Source organism: Pogona vitticeps, chromosome 2 (assembly GCF_051106095.1).
Source record: "Pogona vitticeps strain Pit_001003342236 chromosome 2, PviZW2.1, whole genome shotgun sequence".
Lineage (NCBI taxonomy): Eukaryota > Metazoa > Chordata > Lepidosauria > Squamata > Agamidae > Pogona > Pogona vitticeps.
Genome location: NC_135784.1, coordinates 101,459,322 through 101,478,028, shown reverse-complemented (window position 1 = coordinate 101,478,028; position 18,707 = coordinate 101,459,322). Strand labels below are relative to the sequence as shown.

At 41.0% G+C, this 18,707-nt stretch overlaps 1 protein-coding gene across 7 annotated transcripts in view; it reads left to right on the top strand.

Annotated features, from left to right (window-relative positions):
* The window catches only part of JADE2 (jade family PHD finger 2), a 236,507-nt gene that overhangs the window by 172,770 nt on the left and 45,030 nt on the right, over positions 1 to 18,707 (top strand). For all 7 annotated transcript variants that reach the window (XM_020794422.3, XM_078385723.1, XM_072990142.2 and 4 more), the window contains exons 8-9: positions 3,852 to 3,968; positions 16,289 to 16,750. In XM_020794422.3, the coding sequence (XP_020650081.3) occupies positions 3,852 to 3,968; positions 16,289 to 16,750 (579 nt within the window). The remainder of the gene's footprint in view (positions 1 to 3,851; positions 3,969 to 16,288; positions 16,751 to 18,707) is intronic.

The following is an 18,707-nucleotide window of genomic DNA, read 5'->3' as shown; positions in this document are numbered from 1 at the left end:
GTCTTTTTTCATCATTTAACCACCTCTCACTGTAACACAAGTTAGGGCTATTTTTCAACAAGTTATCTAAGTATATATTGCTTTTAAAAATGGTTGATAATACAGTTTTGTGATAAAACCTATGCTCGGTGGGAATTGACTGGGGCTTTATACATTGAGATCAGTCACATCCATGAGTGAACTGGCCCTTGAACTAATTGCAGATGTGTTTGGACAGAGGTGGCTTTGACTTCACATTCCAGATCTTGGATTCTGCATATTCAGAAGATGAAAGTCTTTCCACCTTCACATCTGCATCAGGAAACTTCTTTTCCTTTTCCTTTTTGTTTAAGCATGGTACCCACTGGAACTTCATCTTTGCTGAGGCTGTTGAACTTGATTTAACATAAAAGTTTCAATCCAAAAGAGACTGCCAGTCAGGATGCCCTAAGTTAAGTCACTTCACTTTCTCCTCAAAGGTTTAAGTAAATTCCCAGTAAGCATCATTTTGCAAAGAAGAAATCCACACTGCACACCCAAGAGTGATTTAAAATGAGATACTTTGCAAGAATCTTTCCTTTAGCAATCTCTCAAAATGTGTATGTGTTGTACTCCACTCCTGAGCATAAAATAACATCGGTTATGAAGTAACATGGCTGATACTCTTTCCCAATACAGATGGCTGGGTGTGCTGTGCACTGGGTGTGCATGGGGCAGAAGCACTTCAAGTTCATATAAACTTTGGGGGGGGGGATTAACAATCCAATACCCTTCATAGGCATGCACTTGAATACCCGCAGTTAATCTTGAGAGACATATTTCTTCTAGGCATTTTGATTTGTGTGCTGCCGAGCAATAGATGCCTAGAGAACCTGTTGAAAAACAACCCAGACACTTGCTTTATGTTTGGATGAGAAGTGGTTAAATGATGCAAAAAGGAGCCAGGTTCTGGGATTTTCCCCTGCTTAGTGTCTCTTTGTGAACGGTAGTGGGCACAAGAAGGATTTGAATTGTTGATACAGAAGCAAAATATCCCACGTTTATAAACAGGAGGATTTTTTTTGAAAAAATTAATTTCCTGGCCTTTCTAAAACATACATTTAAGTATAAATACACTACACACAAATTCCAACGGAAACTTCCCTTATGTAGAATTACCAAGTGCTAGAGGAAACCAGAAGATGACCACATGTTCTCTACTGTGGTTCCTGAGAGAGGCAATATTGCCGGGGAAAGTTTTGTGGAGGGTAGTAGGAAAAGAGGAGGGCCTAACATGAGATGGGTTGACCGGACAAACCTGTTAGTTTAAAACACCTGAACAGAACACTGTTCGTTTATAAGACCTCAGCAGAATGTACTGGAAAAGGCAGTAGGAAGAGGGAATAGCGTGACACAAGATGCTGTTGGTTTGCAAGTTCTGACCAGGGCTGTTAATTATGTGACATTTTGGGGGTCATCCACTCATATAGTCATCACACATCAGATATGATGGCATGTAACATCTTTGGAGTTTATTAAAATTATCACACAATTGTATAGTGACGAGACAGGTTGAATGGTTGAGACTGGAGATGGGAATCATCTTGATTCATGGGTTGTCAACCTTGATGAACCACGAATCCCCCCCCCCCCGGGTGGCATGGTGAACCATGAAAATAATTTGTCACTTTGTCGGGGTTTTGTAACTCCGTGGAGCTATCTAAAAAACCCTGCCCGCCCTCACAGCCTACCTCCACCCCTTTCCCACCGCTGCTTCCTCCTGCTCCGCGGCAGATTCAGCTGAAACAAAAACTCGATTGCTGGAACCGTGGTTTCAGTTCGGGAAGCCTGGCTTGCACTAGGAGCAGCGGGGAGGGGTTCCCTTTGGACAAGCCTGACTGAGGCAATCTCCCCCTCCCACGCTGTTTGCAAAGACAGCGGGAGAATTCCTTTGCTCAGGCTTCCCCTGTTTATGCTGCAGGGGCATAGAAAGACAGGGGAAGCCTGAGCAAAGCATTCCCCCCCCGTCTTTGTAAACGGGGGTGGGATTCCCTTTGAATAGGCTTTATATCCGTCCCTTCGTCTATCCCTGTCTGCTTATGCCCCAGCTGATGCATGGGGGCATAAGCAGACAGGGATAGATGAAGGGGCAGATATAAAAGGGTTATATTCGTTGCTTTGTATTCATCTGGGTCTCTGGACCTCAATAATATGAAGCAGTTAATATATGATAAATCAGCGATATTCGTTGAATATCATAATTTTATTTTTATATTCATCCCCATGTCTAGTTGAGACTGTGACAAGATATAGGTACCAAAGCTCTACTAACATTGAGTCAGGCCATTCCCAACCGCAAAGCAAAAAGAGTATTTGTACAGCTTAAATAAGCAGGCTTTTGGATATTTGTTCTCTCTTCTTTTTTAAATATCTTTTAAATATATTTTTACAACCAGACACAGAACTGAGTCTCTCGACAGAAAGCAGTTCAGTGAGTCCTGACTGACAGGGTCAAAAATTCAGATTGTCCCAGCCCTGGAGCTGTTTTCCCTTTTGAAAACTTGTGTCAGGCACCTGGTCTCAGAATTTCTGACAGAATGTTTACTGAATGCATCCAGGCCTGGTTGAACAACAACTCTTGTGTTTCTTGTAACGCAAAAATATTTGAAACGTGTCTTACAAAATTGCATACTAATTCCCTGAAGATACATAGCAAAATGTCCTCCTTTCAGGAGGACTGTCACTCCATTCGTTTCTTTAAGGCGAGCCTGATTCTTTTGACTCTTTCAAAAAAATTTGTCTTTTGCCTGTGAACTGTTTCTGTGAACTTTAATTACCTTACCATTCTCCAGACATTTCCCTTTCTTGCTCACAAACTGTAACAATGTATCTATTTTGCAAAGATCTTACTGTTCCAAGCATGCTCAGTGTTATAACAAAATCACTGTTTCTCACATTTGAAAGGCATCTTTTTAAAGAGCTAATATTTCAGTCTCCGTAAGCCTGTATTCTTTCCAAATTAAAAAAGTGGGTAGAGACAACCATTCCCTTTCAAGATGTGCAAGATTGAACTTTTTAGTTTAGTAAAATATGAGCTATTTTAAATTTGGGGGTGTTTGACAGTTTGACCTTTTTTTAAAAAAAATTGTATCTCAAAAGCCCTTTAACCAAACATTCTCAAATTTGGCACAGAAGACAAACAGCCTATTTGTTTTTGTTGTGCCAGATCTGGTGCTGATCTGAAGTCCAGTTTCAAAGTTACAATTTTTTGTTTGGGCTGCCCCTGTTTCTAGAGTTACCTTATAGAATGTCAGTTTGCTCTGCCAGCACAAGATCATTGCTGCACACTCATGTAGCAATAATACTGAGAATACTTCTCCTCAGAACATGCCATGATTGTCCCCACTACAACAGGCATCCCAAGCCTGCTGCAGTTTTCTGGTAGAAGTTTCAATCACTGAATTCTGTATCAGACGCGAAACTGTATATGTAACAGACAAGGCACCTCATATGAAAATGAATTCTGAGAATATGAACTGATCCACAAGAGAGGTTCGTATCATCCTTTGCTTCCCCCCCTTCCTTTTTGAATTGTTTGGGATAATTATACAAGAGAAAGATGTTATTTAAAAGAAATATGTACCGTATTTTTTGCACCATAAGACGCACTTTTTCCCCACAAAACGGGGTGGTGGAAAGTCTGTGCGTCTTATAGAGTGAAGAAAACAGATTATATTTTCCTGTTTTCTTCTCCTATAAAATTGGTGTGTCTTATGGAAAGGTGCGTCTTATGGAGCGAAAAATACGGTATATAATACACAACATTGTTGTTTTCTTTGCCTTTAAAAGCTTCACGATGGCCAGTAATTTGTATGTTTTGGTGTTATGTTCAGGTTAGCATTGGATGCCCTGAGAAAATGGAACCCATTACAAAGATTTCACATATTCCAGCAAGCAGATGGGCTTTGTCATGCAGTCTGTGCAAGGAGTGCACTGGAACATGTATTCAGGTGAGAGGTTCAGTCTAAAAAATTCCCCAGAACCAGGGGTCTTTCTTTTGTATATCATCTGTCTCATCAGAAAGATAAAGAGAAGGATCCTGTAATTTTGTATAGTAGAAATGCACAGTGAGAGTCACTAGTAAGCAGTATGTGTGAACAACCAGAAGAAGGAAAGTTTGTCAAGCATAGTTAGCTTTTGCTGTTTTTATTCCCTAGTATGTTAATATCATAGTGTTCACCTTTCTTGACATCATAGAAGCATGGATTTGGAGGCCAACAAAATGTGATCTCTTTATGTTCCTGGATCTGCAGTGATGATGGCTTTCCCCCCGGATGTGATGTATTTCCTTGGTTGGTGACAGAATAGCTTTTAATCTTATTCTTGCGCCATCTGTTAAAATCACTGCATGCGTCTCCCTTCGGTGACAGGACACTCAGAAAGATTGCTGGCAAATGTCAGCACTATGGATGCCTTTTTCCTTTTCACAGCAAGTAACTGTGTGGTTGCATTTGCATGCAATCACAGACTTAAGTCTTCAGCAGGTCTCTGTTTTTCTGCTGTGGAATACCAGTGGGCTCCTCAGTACTCTCAACATCACTGATAACCGTGTTTCATCTTTTAAAAAGAAGGTTAGTGTCAGGAAGTGAAGCCCTTCCAGAAGTGAATAAAATTATATTCATGTTACATATATTTGTACAGATTATGTAGAGGTATCTATAAAGTCTTTCTCCTGCTAGCTAAAGGCAAGTTCCCTTCCTCATCTCGTCCTTTATGCACACCTTCTCTATTTTTCTGCAGAGGACTTACAGAGAGAAAGAAGTTTTGGTCTCTTTCCTGTGTACCTCGAGTTTTATAGGACAGGGAGGGAAGGAAGCCACTCCTGTTTTCCGGCTTCAGCTTTTCTGTGGAGAAATTGTGTGTGTGCATGTGCACAAACATAGTAAGATATTTTAGGGGACAGCAACAGAGGGTGCATGTGTTTCACTATCAGTATCCACGTATACAGACTGGTGATTAGGTTCAGAGGCATGTTCTTCTCCACCCCCTTGATCACATCTGTGCTGCCTTAAGTGCACTTCATTCCAAAAGAAGATAGCCAGACAGTTGACCTGTGGTCCTGGGGGAGGATCTGTTAAAGATTACATGTGTAGTGTTGCTATACAAGTGTCAAGAGAGAGTTAATCTGGTGGAAGAAAAGTCAAGTGCTGCATGAAAAGGAAGCCTCAGGTTTCTGTGATGCTTGGGACTGTTCAAGGGAGATATTTTAAAGCATTTTCTTCTTTAGCTAAAAATGAAAGCAGCATTTTAAAAAAATCTCCCCAACTTTACTTCAGCTCCATTTCTCATGGCTCTCTGGGTGGATCTGCTTATTTATCCTGCCAGATGGAGATATTCTGTCATAATGGCAATTGCTTTCAAGGAACGGAAGGGCAGGGGAACAAGTCAGCTACACTTGACAGCATGAAGTGGGGGAGGGGGCTTCAGTTTTCTCCTCAAAAACTTCATCCTGTTAGCTCTGGCTCATATGTTAGTTCTAAAATGTTCCAAATTGAATAGATTTTCATGAGAGGGCACCTGAAATGGAAAACTGGATTTTCTTTCCTCTTTCCCTGAAGCTCCACATTTCCTAAATCTTCATAAGAATGATAGTCAAGGTTTTGTCAGTAACAACCTTGTAAAAGATTTTTAAAAAATTTAACCAGAGAAGAAATACGGTGATGATAAAATTGTTTAAACATTTAAGCAATGACTAAGCTTTTAACTAAAACGTAGTCATAAATAAGAGTTCAGTTCTACCTTCTTATCACGTTAAGGTGGGCAATTGCGTTACTTGTGGTGGCATAGCACCTTCATCTGAGTATGCTTCTGAAGGTGAATTTTAGCATATGAGCCTGTGGAACAGCTTTTTGAGATTTCTTTGGGGGGAAAATTAATCTTTCTTGGCATGGGGAATCAACATCCATGAAGCCCGGTGACAGTCACAATGTCTAGCTGCTTGGTGGCAAAAATAATAGAGTTGATGTAACTGTGGAAAGAGCAACATGACTGGATGAAGCAAGAGACAGTGAAAAGAGATTAACTAGTGGTATTTCAATCACACCAAGCAAAGATATTAAATATTTCCTATTCAAATGCAAGAACTATGGTGAAGAAGCAAAACACCTGCTTTGCATAAAGAAGCTCTGAATCAGCTCCATATGGGACTGGAAGAATTCTTCCTGCAACCCAGAAAAACTGGGCTAAATGGATCAATAATATGATGCCGTATCAGGCAGCTTCCCTCATATTTATGAAAATGCTGAAATGTCCTATAGCTATATCTTAGAAAAGGAAAACATGTTGAAGGTGGAATAAGGTCTTAACATTGTCAAAACCAGTTTGAATGTTGAAGTTGAATTAGAAATATGAAGGGATTCAACAGCCACCGTGGAGGTCAAGGCTTTGGAAAAATCAATAAAAGCAGATGAGATGCAGCTGACTAATAAGAACAGTCAGATTGCGCTAGAGTTAAGAGTTTCACTGAGACTCTGTATGTTAAAGGGAGAATGTGCCATTCCTCTAGGTAACTGCTCCCATTGATGAATTTTCTCCAGTAATTAATTTCCAGTTACCTAAGCTTTTTGAGTCCTGTCCTCTGCAGCAACAAAAAACAAGTCTATCCTCTCTTCAAATGTCATGCTATCAACTCCCCCTGAAGTCTCCGCTTCTTAGGATTAAATATACACAATTCCGTGTTTTCTCAAAGGTTTTGTTTTCTTCCTGTCACTTAGGAGATTAGTGGGTTCCTCTAGTTAGGAGAGTTTTTTTGTCTTAGATGTTGAAGTCAGTGATAAAAACACTGAAGAGTTCAAGCCCTGTGGAACCTTCATCCCCTTGATCTGAACCCCATCAAGTAAGGGGAGACTTGACAGAAAGTGGAGAATAAAGTTGAAGGTCTTGCATTGAAGCTGAATAGTGGAACAGGTATGAGAAAGTGCTTCTTCATGGGAGAGTGTTAAACTGTGGAATTTGTATAATGGTGCCAGCAGCTTGGACAACTTTAAAAGAGGATTGGACAGATTCATGGAGGATAATAGCTACTTCGTACAGTGGCTATCTATTACCCTCTCTTGCTGGACAGCGTGACTGAAACATATTTTTCTTCTTCTGTCCGGCTTGTGATATTATTCTCTTGGGCAACTGATTGCCCACTTGTATGAATAGAATGATGGACCATATAGGGCTTCATTCTGACCCAGCAAGGCTCTTCTTGGATTCTTATGTTTAGTTTGATGAGCAGCCCTTAATAGGCAGTCTCTGAATACAGTTTTTAATCTCCTGTGATTCTGTTGCATGGTATTCTCATCTGTCACACTTTCAGCCAAGTTGCTAGCCAAAGTAAAATGGGAAACAGTATCACTTGCTTTGCTGAAAGCAAGATAAGTTACATGCAGCTTTCAGGCCAATTTAAAAGAGAGGGAGATAAAATGAATCTAGAAAACTTGTAGGTTTTTTTTTTGGGGGTTGGTTGTTTTTGTTTGTTTGTTTTTGGTTTGGTTTAAGATGCTAGGTTTTATGGCTCTTTCTGTGGATACGATTACTAGTCGAGATTCTGTCTTTCCTTTACCTTGGATATCATGGCTATTTCACTAAACCAGTACAGTTATAAGATAGGCTGTAACTCCTATGGTGAAAGCCAGTATGATGGATAGAGTGTCAGACTAGAACTCAGGAGATCTGGGTTGAAAACCTCACTTGGCCATGGAAACTCACTTGAGATGCAGCCTTGATCATCTCACATATCTTGAAAATTCTGCTAAGATCACAATACGTTGCAAATAACTTAAGGCATATCATCTGATACCACAAGAATGTTGTTGTTATAACAATGTTCTTGTGGTATCAGTTAATGGGGCTCTACTGGAAGCAGAATGCTGCACTATATGGACCTTTGACCAATGATTTGCTGACTTCCCTAACTTGGTGATCTCCAGATGTGTATTTTCAAGTCCAGTAATTCCACAGTCATAGATGCTTGGGAGCAGAGATCATGTAGAGAGGAAAGCTATTGTGCTGAAGAACTTTGAATTCAATAGCAAGTTACATAGAGATTGCATGATAGAATTTTCATTATCCATAAACTGGGATATTTGTACAAATTGCATTGGGCAAATATGGAAACCTCTTTGGTGTGCAAAATGTTTTACAAGATACAGAATTGAGGCCATGTATTTATACTCACAGATATGAGATTGGAGGGAAGGAGGGAGGAAGGAAGGAAGGATTTAAAGTGAGCAAACTGGACATAGCATGTTGATCTTGGAGTGCAGAGGACAAAGTTCATGCAAAAGAGTAAGATGAAATGAAAACAGGAAAAAGTAATGGTACTAATTTAGTGGTCACTAGTAATGTTTGTGGAGTTTGATCAGGGAATTCTGATGCAAACTGATCTGATCTGCACCTTCTAGATCAATGTGAACATTAAAATGTAGTTATCCATTGGCATCTTCATATCCTGAATGTTCTGCACTCAAAATACATTTAGAAATCTGTATTTTGGGAGATGAAGTACATATTTTAAGAGAAAAATATGTATACACAATTGTACATACTTATTTAAATATATATTTGCATGCCTTTTTTTTCCTGATTTTTAAAATTAAAAGTTCTCAGGTAAGTTGAGGAATGTGATTGGAACACACTTACAAGTACTGTATTTTCCCATGTATAAAACAACACTTTTTCCTAAAATAATTAGAGAAAAAATGAGGGTTGATTTGTACACAGAAGGCAGCAGTAGGAGGAAGAGACTGAGGCAAAGAAGCAGCCAGGCTCAGCCGTCTCTCGCAGCTGCCCATTGACTGCTGCCGGCGCTGCCCGATCGCCCCCTCCTGCAATCATCTCCTTGAGATCGGGTGGCAGTGGCAGCAGCAGTTAATGGCCAGCAGCGAGAGGCAACCGACCCCGGCTGCTTCTTTGCCTCAGTCTCCACCTGCTCCTCCTGCTGCCTCCACCACTGGTTGGGGGCTCAGTGATCATGCAGCCCTTTGATCCCTACTTTTTCCTTCCTTTTGCTAAGCCATGAGGCTTAGCAAAAGGAAGGGGAAAGCAGGGATCAAATTTGGGGTTAGAAAAAGGGGGGTCATCTTATAAACTGAAAAATAAGGTAAATACTGTACATAGTTCGCTATAGTTCCTCTGATAAATATACTGTCAGAAATTCGGCACAAAGTAAACATGTCCAGGACCATAGACAAGAAAGGATGTTCTGCTTTCTCTTAGGAGAATTGTAAGAGAAGAGATAAAAGCACTGTTTGGAAAAATTAACTTGTTTGGACTGCAGCTCCTCTGGAATCTCCACCCAGCATGTGCAACACATTGATGGTCAAGAGATTTGGGGAGTCGTAGTCCAAAAAGTAGCTCCTATGTAAAGTGTTTCCCAACTTTGCTAGAACATCTGTTCAGTTGGCTGTAAAAATGTGTTTAAGCTTTTTATCATTAATGAACACAGCATCTTATCACTGTGCTGATTTCATGGCTCAAGGCAGGTGCATAAAGGACAAATCACTGTGTTTTGTTTAATAAACATATGATGCATTGCCACTGAATCTCCACGGGGAAGAAACGTGTGTTTGTCACTGAACAATTCCATTTTTTCCAGATAAGCAGAACTCAATCCTATATGCAACTCTTAGGCCCGGGTAGAGGAAATCCATTGATTGAATCATTGTCACTTACATTAAGTGTTAACTTATCAAGTGCACATTGATTTGCTGTTCATACTCCAGTTGAGGTGAACATTTGGATTGGGGACCAAACACTGCAACCTGTACCCATTTACATGGACATAATCTCATGGGCCACAGTCAAATATATTCTGAATAGATGTAAGAGATTTCTTTCTCCCTCATTTTTCTTATGAAATGTATTTACTGCTAGTTGTAAATCTTTCCTCTTACTGTATCGTTTAGTTGTGGCATTGATAGCATAATTTGTCAATTTGTGCAGAATTTAGTCTTCATCCAGTGCCAAAATAATATTACTGGAAGTGATGAGGTCTGCTTGCTGCCAAGGGATGGCAGGATAACAGAACATCACAGTGCTAGTATTTCTGAGATAGTTCCAAGGGCCCATCCCAAAAAGGATAAGTCAGATGCCCGGTTGTAGAATAACATTTCTTGGCCACCTAAAATTATGTTCTAATGCAGTGGGATGGGGAGGTTGCTTTCCTTCAGATTCCACTGGACCCATTGTTCCATCAGCAAAACTCTACCCTTGGAATTTACTCCAAGCAATTAATTTAATGAACCTCTTTAAAATGTTGATGAATGTTCTCTGACACACAGTTACCTCTTCATGCAAGTGTATTTTTGGTGCTCCAATTGTTGCTGAGCTACTTGACAAAGCACTTCAGCTAAGCTTGTTTTAACCTAGGATAATCAGTTATGTGAACTAATCTTATTCCTGTTGTTATGTTTGAACGTTATCACCATCTCCAGCTCCTTCTCCCTTTCAGCACGCCCTCCCCTGCCTTGTTATATGCTTCCATTCTGTTAGAGGTGGAAAAAAAATAAGATGCATCAATAATATTGTCCTTGTTATCACTTTACGTAACATTCTTTAGCAGCTATTACTGAACAGGTACTCTCCCTTGTTGACCCGTCAACTCAACTTGCTAATTACTTCCTATTTGCATTTTGAGCAGAGTCCCTGACAACTGCTACTTGCCATCTGTCAGAAGAAACCCAGGATGGGTGGCATTCCATTTGTTTTGTCTCTAAGGTAGTGCAGATAATCTTTCCTGTGTAAAAGGGCACTGTGTAGGCTGTTGTTCTAGCAAGAGCAGAACAATTTAAAAATGATATTAGTATGGTTCGTGACACAAATAGGAAAGGGAGGGACAGATTCATTTATTTAAGTAGACAATTCAATAGATAGATAACCAGAGAGTTTCTTTCCTGGCTTCCATTCTCAGAGCTGTAGCTACCTACGTGCATAACTGTGCAGAAGAATTTTCTAATCATTCATTTTAAAGTACCTACAGATGTTCCTCCAGTATAAATACAGTTGGCTTCATCAGTAGGTATCTAGCCATGTATGCAGTAAAATTACAGCATTGGCTACTGGACAAAAAAACTTAGTCAAAGCTGTTTACTGCTGACAAAAGCTTATAACTTCAAAATGCAGTATGACTTAGGAAACTAATTGCAGTGTCTTGTGCTCCACACTCGTCCAAGCAATAGCCACATTGTAGCAGGCCAGCTCTACTTTCTAAATTAGGGTGATGATTCTGGTTTCTCACTATGCACCTAGCAAAAATAATGAAAGATGATACCAGCGGTGTAGTGGAGCCAGGACTTGCAAGTTTGAAGCCCTGGGACTTTCTGAGCAACAGGAACTATGACATCGTCTCCACCCCCCCCTCCCAAAGTTGCAGTCTTCCCTTTTGAGTTTACTGCAAACCTCACAGTAGAGAGGAGAGAATAATTTTCCAAGAAACAGTGTACAGTATTCTTACAAGCTATCCCTGTTATCATGCTAAGTGTGTGGAGTGCTTTGGTCTTGAACAGCCATTGAATCCAAACCCCATTAATGTTTTGATTCTCCTCATGAGGGTATGAGGCTATGGGGGCTGACATGATGAGCACCTACACTTCCAGATTTACCATTGCACTGATGGTCAGTACTCACATGTTTAGACTATTTGTGCATTAAAGTCCCCCCTCTATGGATTCTGCCTTCCTCCTCTCACTTGGTATCAGATGGAGTTTTAAATACTTGGTTTTGGTTATTGTTTCAAGGCCATTTCTGTGGAGAGGTATTCTTCCTTCTAGTAGCACTGAATGTCCACTACCCAGCAATAATATAGTAGTACCTACACTAGGTGTAACAGCAGCAGACCCTTCTTGTGTCCCGGACATACCCAACTAAGGGGTGAGAGTCTGGTCCAGCCGTGTCCTCAAAGGATTTTTGGCATTATGTGATAACTGTTCTTTAATGCCTCAAAGTGCCAGGTGATAGCTTAAGCCATAAGTCTGTAAAAACCGGATTTCATCCAGAAATTGGACTTGATTCTGTTGAGGGGAGCTGAATTTCTTTCATGCCAATGTTTTATATCCTCATGGCCTTTGTTTGCCAGATGTTTGTTTGGTGTTTTTTTGTTTGTTTGTTTTTTGGAAGAAAACAATAGAGAGAAGTACCTCCAAGGCAGTTTGTTTTTTTCTTCCTTAAAACACAATCTGTCTTCAGACTCAGCGGAGAATATATGTTATCCTAAATTGCTTCTACTTCTCCTCCAGGAGGTGTCCCCTTGAGTTATGAATGTGGGCATTCAGTCTGGAGCTACAGTACTCTTCTTAACCACAAGATCCCTGTTATGTAAACTATTCAGTAGGGTGCCTACAGCAGTGAAGACCTATGGAATTGTTCCTTCTTGCAGTTTAACTGGTCATTAGCAGCTGGAATAGACTGATTTTGTATAGGTTATGGCTTAATAATTACCTGACACTCTAAGCCATTAAAAATCAGTTAATGACTAGCAGGGAAATCCATGAAGAGACAGCAGCAAGTGACATATAATTCACTGGGAAATGTGTTATTGTCAGTAGGGAATGTTGTTTTAGGGTTTGTTTGTTTTTTGCCACCTCGGGAAGGAGGGCCTGACAGAACAAATTAACCAGGGAGCACTTTAATAAAATTGGTGTAAATTTACCCTTAAAATTATTGTTCATAGCTGTTTAGCCATTGCAGTGAGCTTTAATAAGTTAATCTTTACACTACTGTGGCTCATGAGAAGCATAGATCCGCTTTTGCTTTTTTAGCAATGCTCATTAGAGACTATAGTATACCTAGGAGAAGATAAGGCCCAGTATTTCCAGGGGTGATTGTAAGCACCTTCACTACCTTCAAGAGTGCAGCTTTATTTCTGAATTCATGATTGAATCTACAGAGGGGAGACTCAAATTAGCCAACACAATTTAAAGATTAAAATGAACAGAAAACAAGTGTAATGTAGGATTCCTTCATCACATGAGAGCAAACACACCCTAGGGAATCCATGGTACCTACATTGCTCTGTTTTGTGTAGGGACAGGCAATGGAAACAATTTCAGGTGCAGAGGTGGGTAGAAGACACTCTTTCAAGCCTCTTTCTTAACAGTGAATTTCACCTTGTAATGTTGTGCTTAAACAGGGGCTAGTTCGGATATTTTATGCCATGCTTTCATTGTACCTCACTTTGGATGCCAAACGAGGTAGAGAAATTATTTATAAATACAGTGGTGCCTCACATAACGATTTTAATTGGTTCAAAAAAAACGTTATGTGAAACATCGTTATGTGAAACACCATTTCTCATAGGAATGCATTGGAAACCAGTTAATCCGTTCCAATAGGCACGGATTGCCGTCCTTAAGCGAAAAAACCCATAGGAAACATCGTTAAATGATACAATGTTTCCTCCATTGGAATGTATTGAAGCTGACTCAATACATTTCAATGGCTTTGCGAAGTCAATTTTTGCAAATTTAAGTGTGTCATAAAAGGGTCAAAAATGGTTTTAAATGCTTGGATTAGCTTCTGCACCCTCTAAAACGGATGCAAAAGCTAATTTGGCTTTGATCTGACTTTTCGTTAATTTATGGTGAATTTTTTCCCCCAACTTTTGACAGCTGTCAAAATCTGACAGCTCCATTGTTTCCTATGGGGGAAGAAAAAATTCACAATAAATTAACGAAGACTCAGCAACTGTTCTAAATGCTTGGGTTCGTTAGAGGACCCCCTAAGTCGTGTGCAAACCTGATTTGGCTTTGATCTGAACTTTCGTTAATTTATGGTGAATTGTTTTCTCCCCCATAGGAAAGCATGGAGCTGTCAGATTTTGACAGGTCCATTGGTTCCTATGGGCCGGAAAACAAATTCACCATAAATTAACAAAAAGTCAGATCAAAGCCAAATCAGGTTTGCACACGACTTAGGGGGTCCTCTAACGAATCCAAGCATTTAGAACCGTTTTTGACCCTTCTAAGACACTTTTTAAATTGAAAAAAGAAACATCATTAAGTGAAGCAGGGGACCTAAAATCGCATTCGTTATGCGAAGCATGGTCCCAAACTTTGCTAAGCGAAAATCGCCCATAGGAAACATCGTTATACGGTGCATATTATTTTCTTAAAAAACACATCGTTATGCGAATTCATCGCTAAACGAGGCACTCGTTAAGCGAGGCACCACTGTACTGTGAATGAATGAAGACGGTAAAACAAACACAAGCCTCTCATTTATCAGAACTTATCTCTGTCTGTCTGTCTGTCTGTCTGTCTCTATTATTTTTATCCTGCCTTTCTCCTTAAAAAGGATCCAAGGCAGCAGACATAATTTTTAAAAAACAATTTTTAAAGCTAAGAACAATGAGTATAAAGGGCAGTTTACATCATTAAAAGACAATATTAGAGCTAAAAACAATAAGTATACAGATATCAAAAAGGAACAAACTCAAGCAGTGTTAAAAACACAGTAAAAGAAGTAATGCATAACGATCTATGAAAAAAAAATCACATTCAGAGAAAGGTCTTTGCCTGCTTGTGGAAGGACAGCAGAGATGAGGCCATTCTGTCCTCTTGTGGGACGGAGTTCCAAAGTCTGGAGCAGCAACAGAGAAAGCTCTCTTCTGTGTTCCCATCAAATGCAGTTGTGAGGGTGGTGGGATTGAGAGAAAGGCCTCCCTTGATAATCTTAGCACCCAGGCCAACCCCTAATGGGAGACATATTATTTGAGATAGCTTGGGGCCAGGCCATTTTGGGCTTTATATGTTAAAACCAGCACTTTGGATGGTGCCCGGAAACTGATCAGCAGCCAATGGAGCTGCTTCAACAGAGGGGTTATGTGATCCCTCCAACCCCAGTCAGCAATCTGGCCTCTGCATTTTGGACATGTTCCTTTGATGTACTCTTTGCTTCTTAGTTTTACTCTTCCCAATAATGTGGTTTCCAAGCTTGGATCCCCAGATGTTGTTGGACTTCAGCGCCCAAAACCTACAGCTTGCATAGTCAGGAGTTGGAAATACATCAAACTGACCAGCCATGGTCTGGGGACTCGCCTTTGGAAACCACTATTCTAACAGGAAATCATTCTTCATGTAAAAAAATGCATGTAACTCGTAATGTCTGTATGATAAATTTAAAGATTTCCATCTGGGTATTTGGCTCCAGGGAGCTGATAATACAAGAGTGGGGATTTTTTTGGCACTATCGCTTGGCTAAGCTCCTCAGCAGTGAGGTCTAAAATATCAGGAGGGCCACACATGCAATAGTGTCTTGTCAAATCTTATCCCTGTGCCAGAAGGATTTCTCTACCAGGTGCCTGTCTTCACATGTTACAGGTAGTAGGTTTTTTATCTGAAATTCGTATCAAACCTTATGATGGGTATTATATAATAACAAACCAAAACCTGGTCAGATTACGTGATGAAGTACCAGTAATCTTTTTGCTAATAGCAAAATGAAAGGCATAGTCTAGTATGAGATCTGAAGTCCACAGGGAACAGAAAGAATGAGAAAAATGAAATTGCTCCATCACTGCTTGTTCATTTCTTGACAGGATGGTGATAAACTTTGTATGCACGTCAGCTTTGAAGCATGCTAAAGTACTTGCGTCTTCCATAGTCTCTGCAAGATTCAAATAGTGAATGTAGGATCAGTGCCTAAACTCTCCCTCTCTGGCTAGGACCAGCCCTGTCGTTAGGAAGACAGCAGGCCTCTGGCAACCCCACCCCATGTAGCACATCTAGTCTTCCTAGATGGATTGTTCATACTATTTTCTCCAGGCCAAGGACTGTAGATGAATCATAGGAAGTCTATCTAACACTTGGAAGCATGTTGCCTGGTCATACACTGAATACTCAGCGGCTGCCCCTGCTCACACTGGGTGAATTTGATCACTGGACATGAGGTCAGCTGTGCTAAGTAATTTGATTTATTCTTGGCAAAATCATGGACACCTCCCTGTGATAAATGCTCTTCCAAAAGTAAAAGCAGCAATAACAAAAAGAGAGAGGTGTGTGTATAAGAAAGTTCTTTCTCGGTGCCTGGAAGATCATACTGTAAGTGAAATACTGGTAGTATTCCTTCAGCTTTTCAAGAAAATCAAAAGGTTTGAAACATATGGGTATTCCATAATTTCTGTGCCATCCCTTTCCGGTCAATAATTTTTGCCACTCTTTAATTACAGCAGCTCAAAGTCTGTCATGATTTTCTTGTAACTGAGTGCATAGTTGACAGGGTCTTATGTGAAGTGGCTCCCTGGGGTTCTACACTCAGGTCTTTACTCTGTTTTTCCTGCCCACTGTAGTGCTCCATGCCTTCCTGCATCACAGCATTCCATGTCACATGCGCCTTTGAACACAATCTGGACATGCGGACGCTATTAGCAGAGAACGATGAAGTGAAATTCAAGTCATTCTGCCTTGAGCACAGCAGCGGGGCCACTAAGCCGCCTGATGAAGCACGGGTGGATGCAGATCAAGGCAAGCTAGACATGGAGAAGGTGACCTTGAGGAAGCAGAAGCTTCAACAGTTGGAGGAAGACTTCTATGAACTTGTAAAACCCTCTGAGGTGGCTGAGAACCTTGATATGACGGAATGGCTAGTTGATTTCGTCTACCAGTACTGGAAGATGAAGAGGAAAGCCAATCACAACAAGCCTTTAATGACACCCAAAACAGATGAGGTAGACAACTTGGCTCAGCAAGAGCAGGATGTGCTGTACCGACGCTTGAAGCTCTTCACACACCTCAGGCAGGATCTTGAAAGGGTGAGTAGAACTGCTGAGTCATTAAAATCTTCTATTGTTCTTCTAAGTTGAAATAAGCAATTGCCTGTAATTCTTTTGTTCCACTGGCCTGCTATATTTCTGTAAAACTCACTTAAATTTTCCAGTGTGCAGGCATAGCATCTATTCTGAGTTCTGTCAACAATTCATTTTCTTTCTGGTTGTTATTCTGGAGTTCTGCACCTTCCACTTACTGGTCTCATCATGGCCAGTATGTAATTCCTCCTATTACAAGAGGAGACCTAGCTGTTTTCGTTGGCTTGGAAATGGTGAGGAACCAAGGAACTCAGTATGAAAATGTAGAATATTCCTCACCCATGGTTGTTGAAAACAGTAAATAATATTAAATGAAAAAATGCAGAAATACTGTGAGTGTTTTATTTCCCTTGTGGTTTTGCTTACGTCTTAAAGTGCAAGCAAAAAGGAGGTCCGCTGGCTATTGCTGGTTAATAGTCCTTCTCCAGTCCATTGGAAAGGGTGTATTTCACAGTAAATCCATAGGTTTGGTTGGAAAGTTCAACATAGGAGTCAAAGGGGAGAAACCAGCTTTAGGATAAAATGACACAAAGTTCTCCACTTTAAATTAGTTTTGTGATATAAGAGATTTCTTTTTTTATTTATCCAATAATATGACATAATTTTTATTTAGGCTGCCTGATAAGACTGATAAATGTCTGCTTCCCAGTTTCTACTCCGTGGTCTCTGTGGATCATATAATTGGGTTTGCACCTGCACAGAGCCAGTTTTTGGAACTTCACAGAACTGACCTCCCTCCCTCCACCATTTCGGCATGAGCCCCCCACACACACCCTCCACCATGTATGTGTAGCACACTCCAGCAGACTGCCTTCAGTTCCTTTTTGTCTGACAGAGTGGTCACAATGTGGAAGGTTCACTGAGCAACTATCCAGTTACTTCTTTTCCCTCCCTCCTTCCCTTTCCCCCTGATATTCTTGTTTTAGTTCCCTTTTCTCCTAGGCTTTGTTCTTTCTTTTTCCTTTCTGAGTGCATCTAGTTACATCGTTTTCTCCCCAGCCTGCAGCAGGTCTCACCCCACTGCATGGTCACTAAAGCCCCCTTCAAAAAGTGTCCTTTGTGCAGCGGCAATATTGCCCCCACAGACCGTCGCACTCACTGTCTTTTTTGCCTTGGCGAGGCCCCCCTTTCCTTAGTCTTGCATAGTTTGCAAGGGCTTTATGTAGCAGTTCCTCCACCTCTGCAAGTCAAAACTTCGACTCTTCTTTGGGAAAAATCCTTAAGAGCAGCAGAACAAGCAACACAAAACCGAGCCACGCAGTCACTGTTTGTGATAGTATCAGCAGGCCCGGTATCAAAAGGTTTTGTATTGAGCAACTCCATAGCTATGTTGGTAGCCAGTAGAGAGGGCATGGGACATTGGGACACCGCACCCACTCCTATGCCAACACACAGCCAACTGGACTTTCTGCTTGCCTCTCCATTTCAGTCATCTGGTGCAGGCCCTAAGCCAGACCCCAAACATGTCTCATTGAAGCACCCTTCCAGCCTGGCACCTTTGGAGGCTAAAGGGCCCAAGAAGGATAAAGACAAAAAGGCAGAGAAACATCCTAAGCACAGGCAACACTCTCTGCTTGTCCTGCTGTTGGTTGCAGCCGCTGCTGCTTCGAGCCTACGAGGCTTTTCCATCACCTCTGCCACATACCCATCTCTCCTCCAAATGCCTGCATGTCTGTACCGGCTTCCGCCACTCTTGTCTTTTTGGCACCGACCCATCAGTGTCATACTGGGCTCACTCCCCTGGCAACAATTGAAGGCTCTGCCACCTGTCTGCTGCTCGGCGGGATGTTTCCCCCTCACTTCCAGCAAACGTTACTTTCCAAGGGGATCACTCAGATTGCTCTCCATGTCACCCGCCTATTCTTGCCACGCATACTCAACCAAGCATCAGCCCAGATATTCA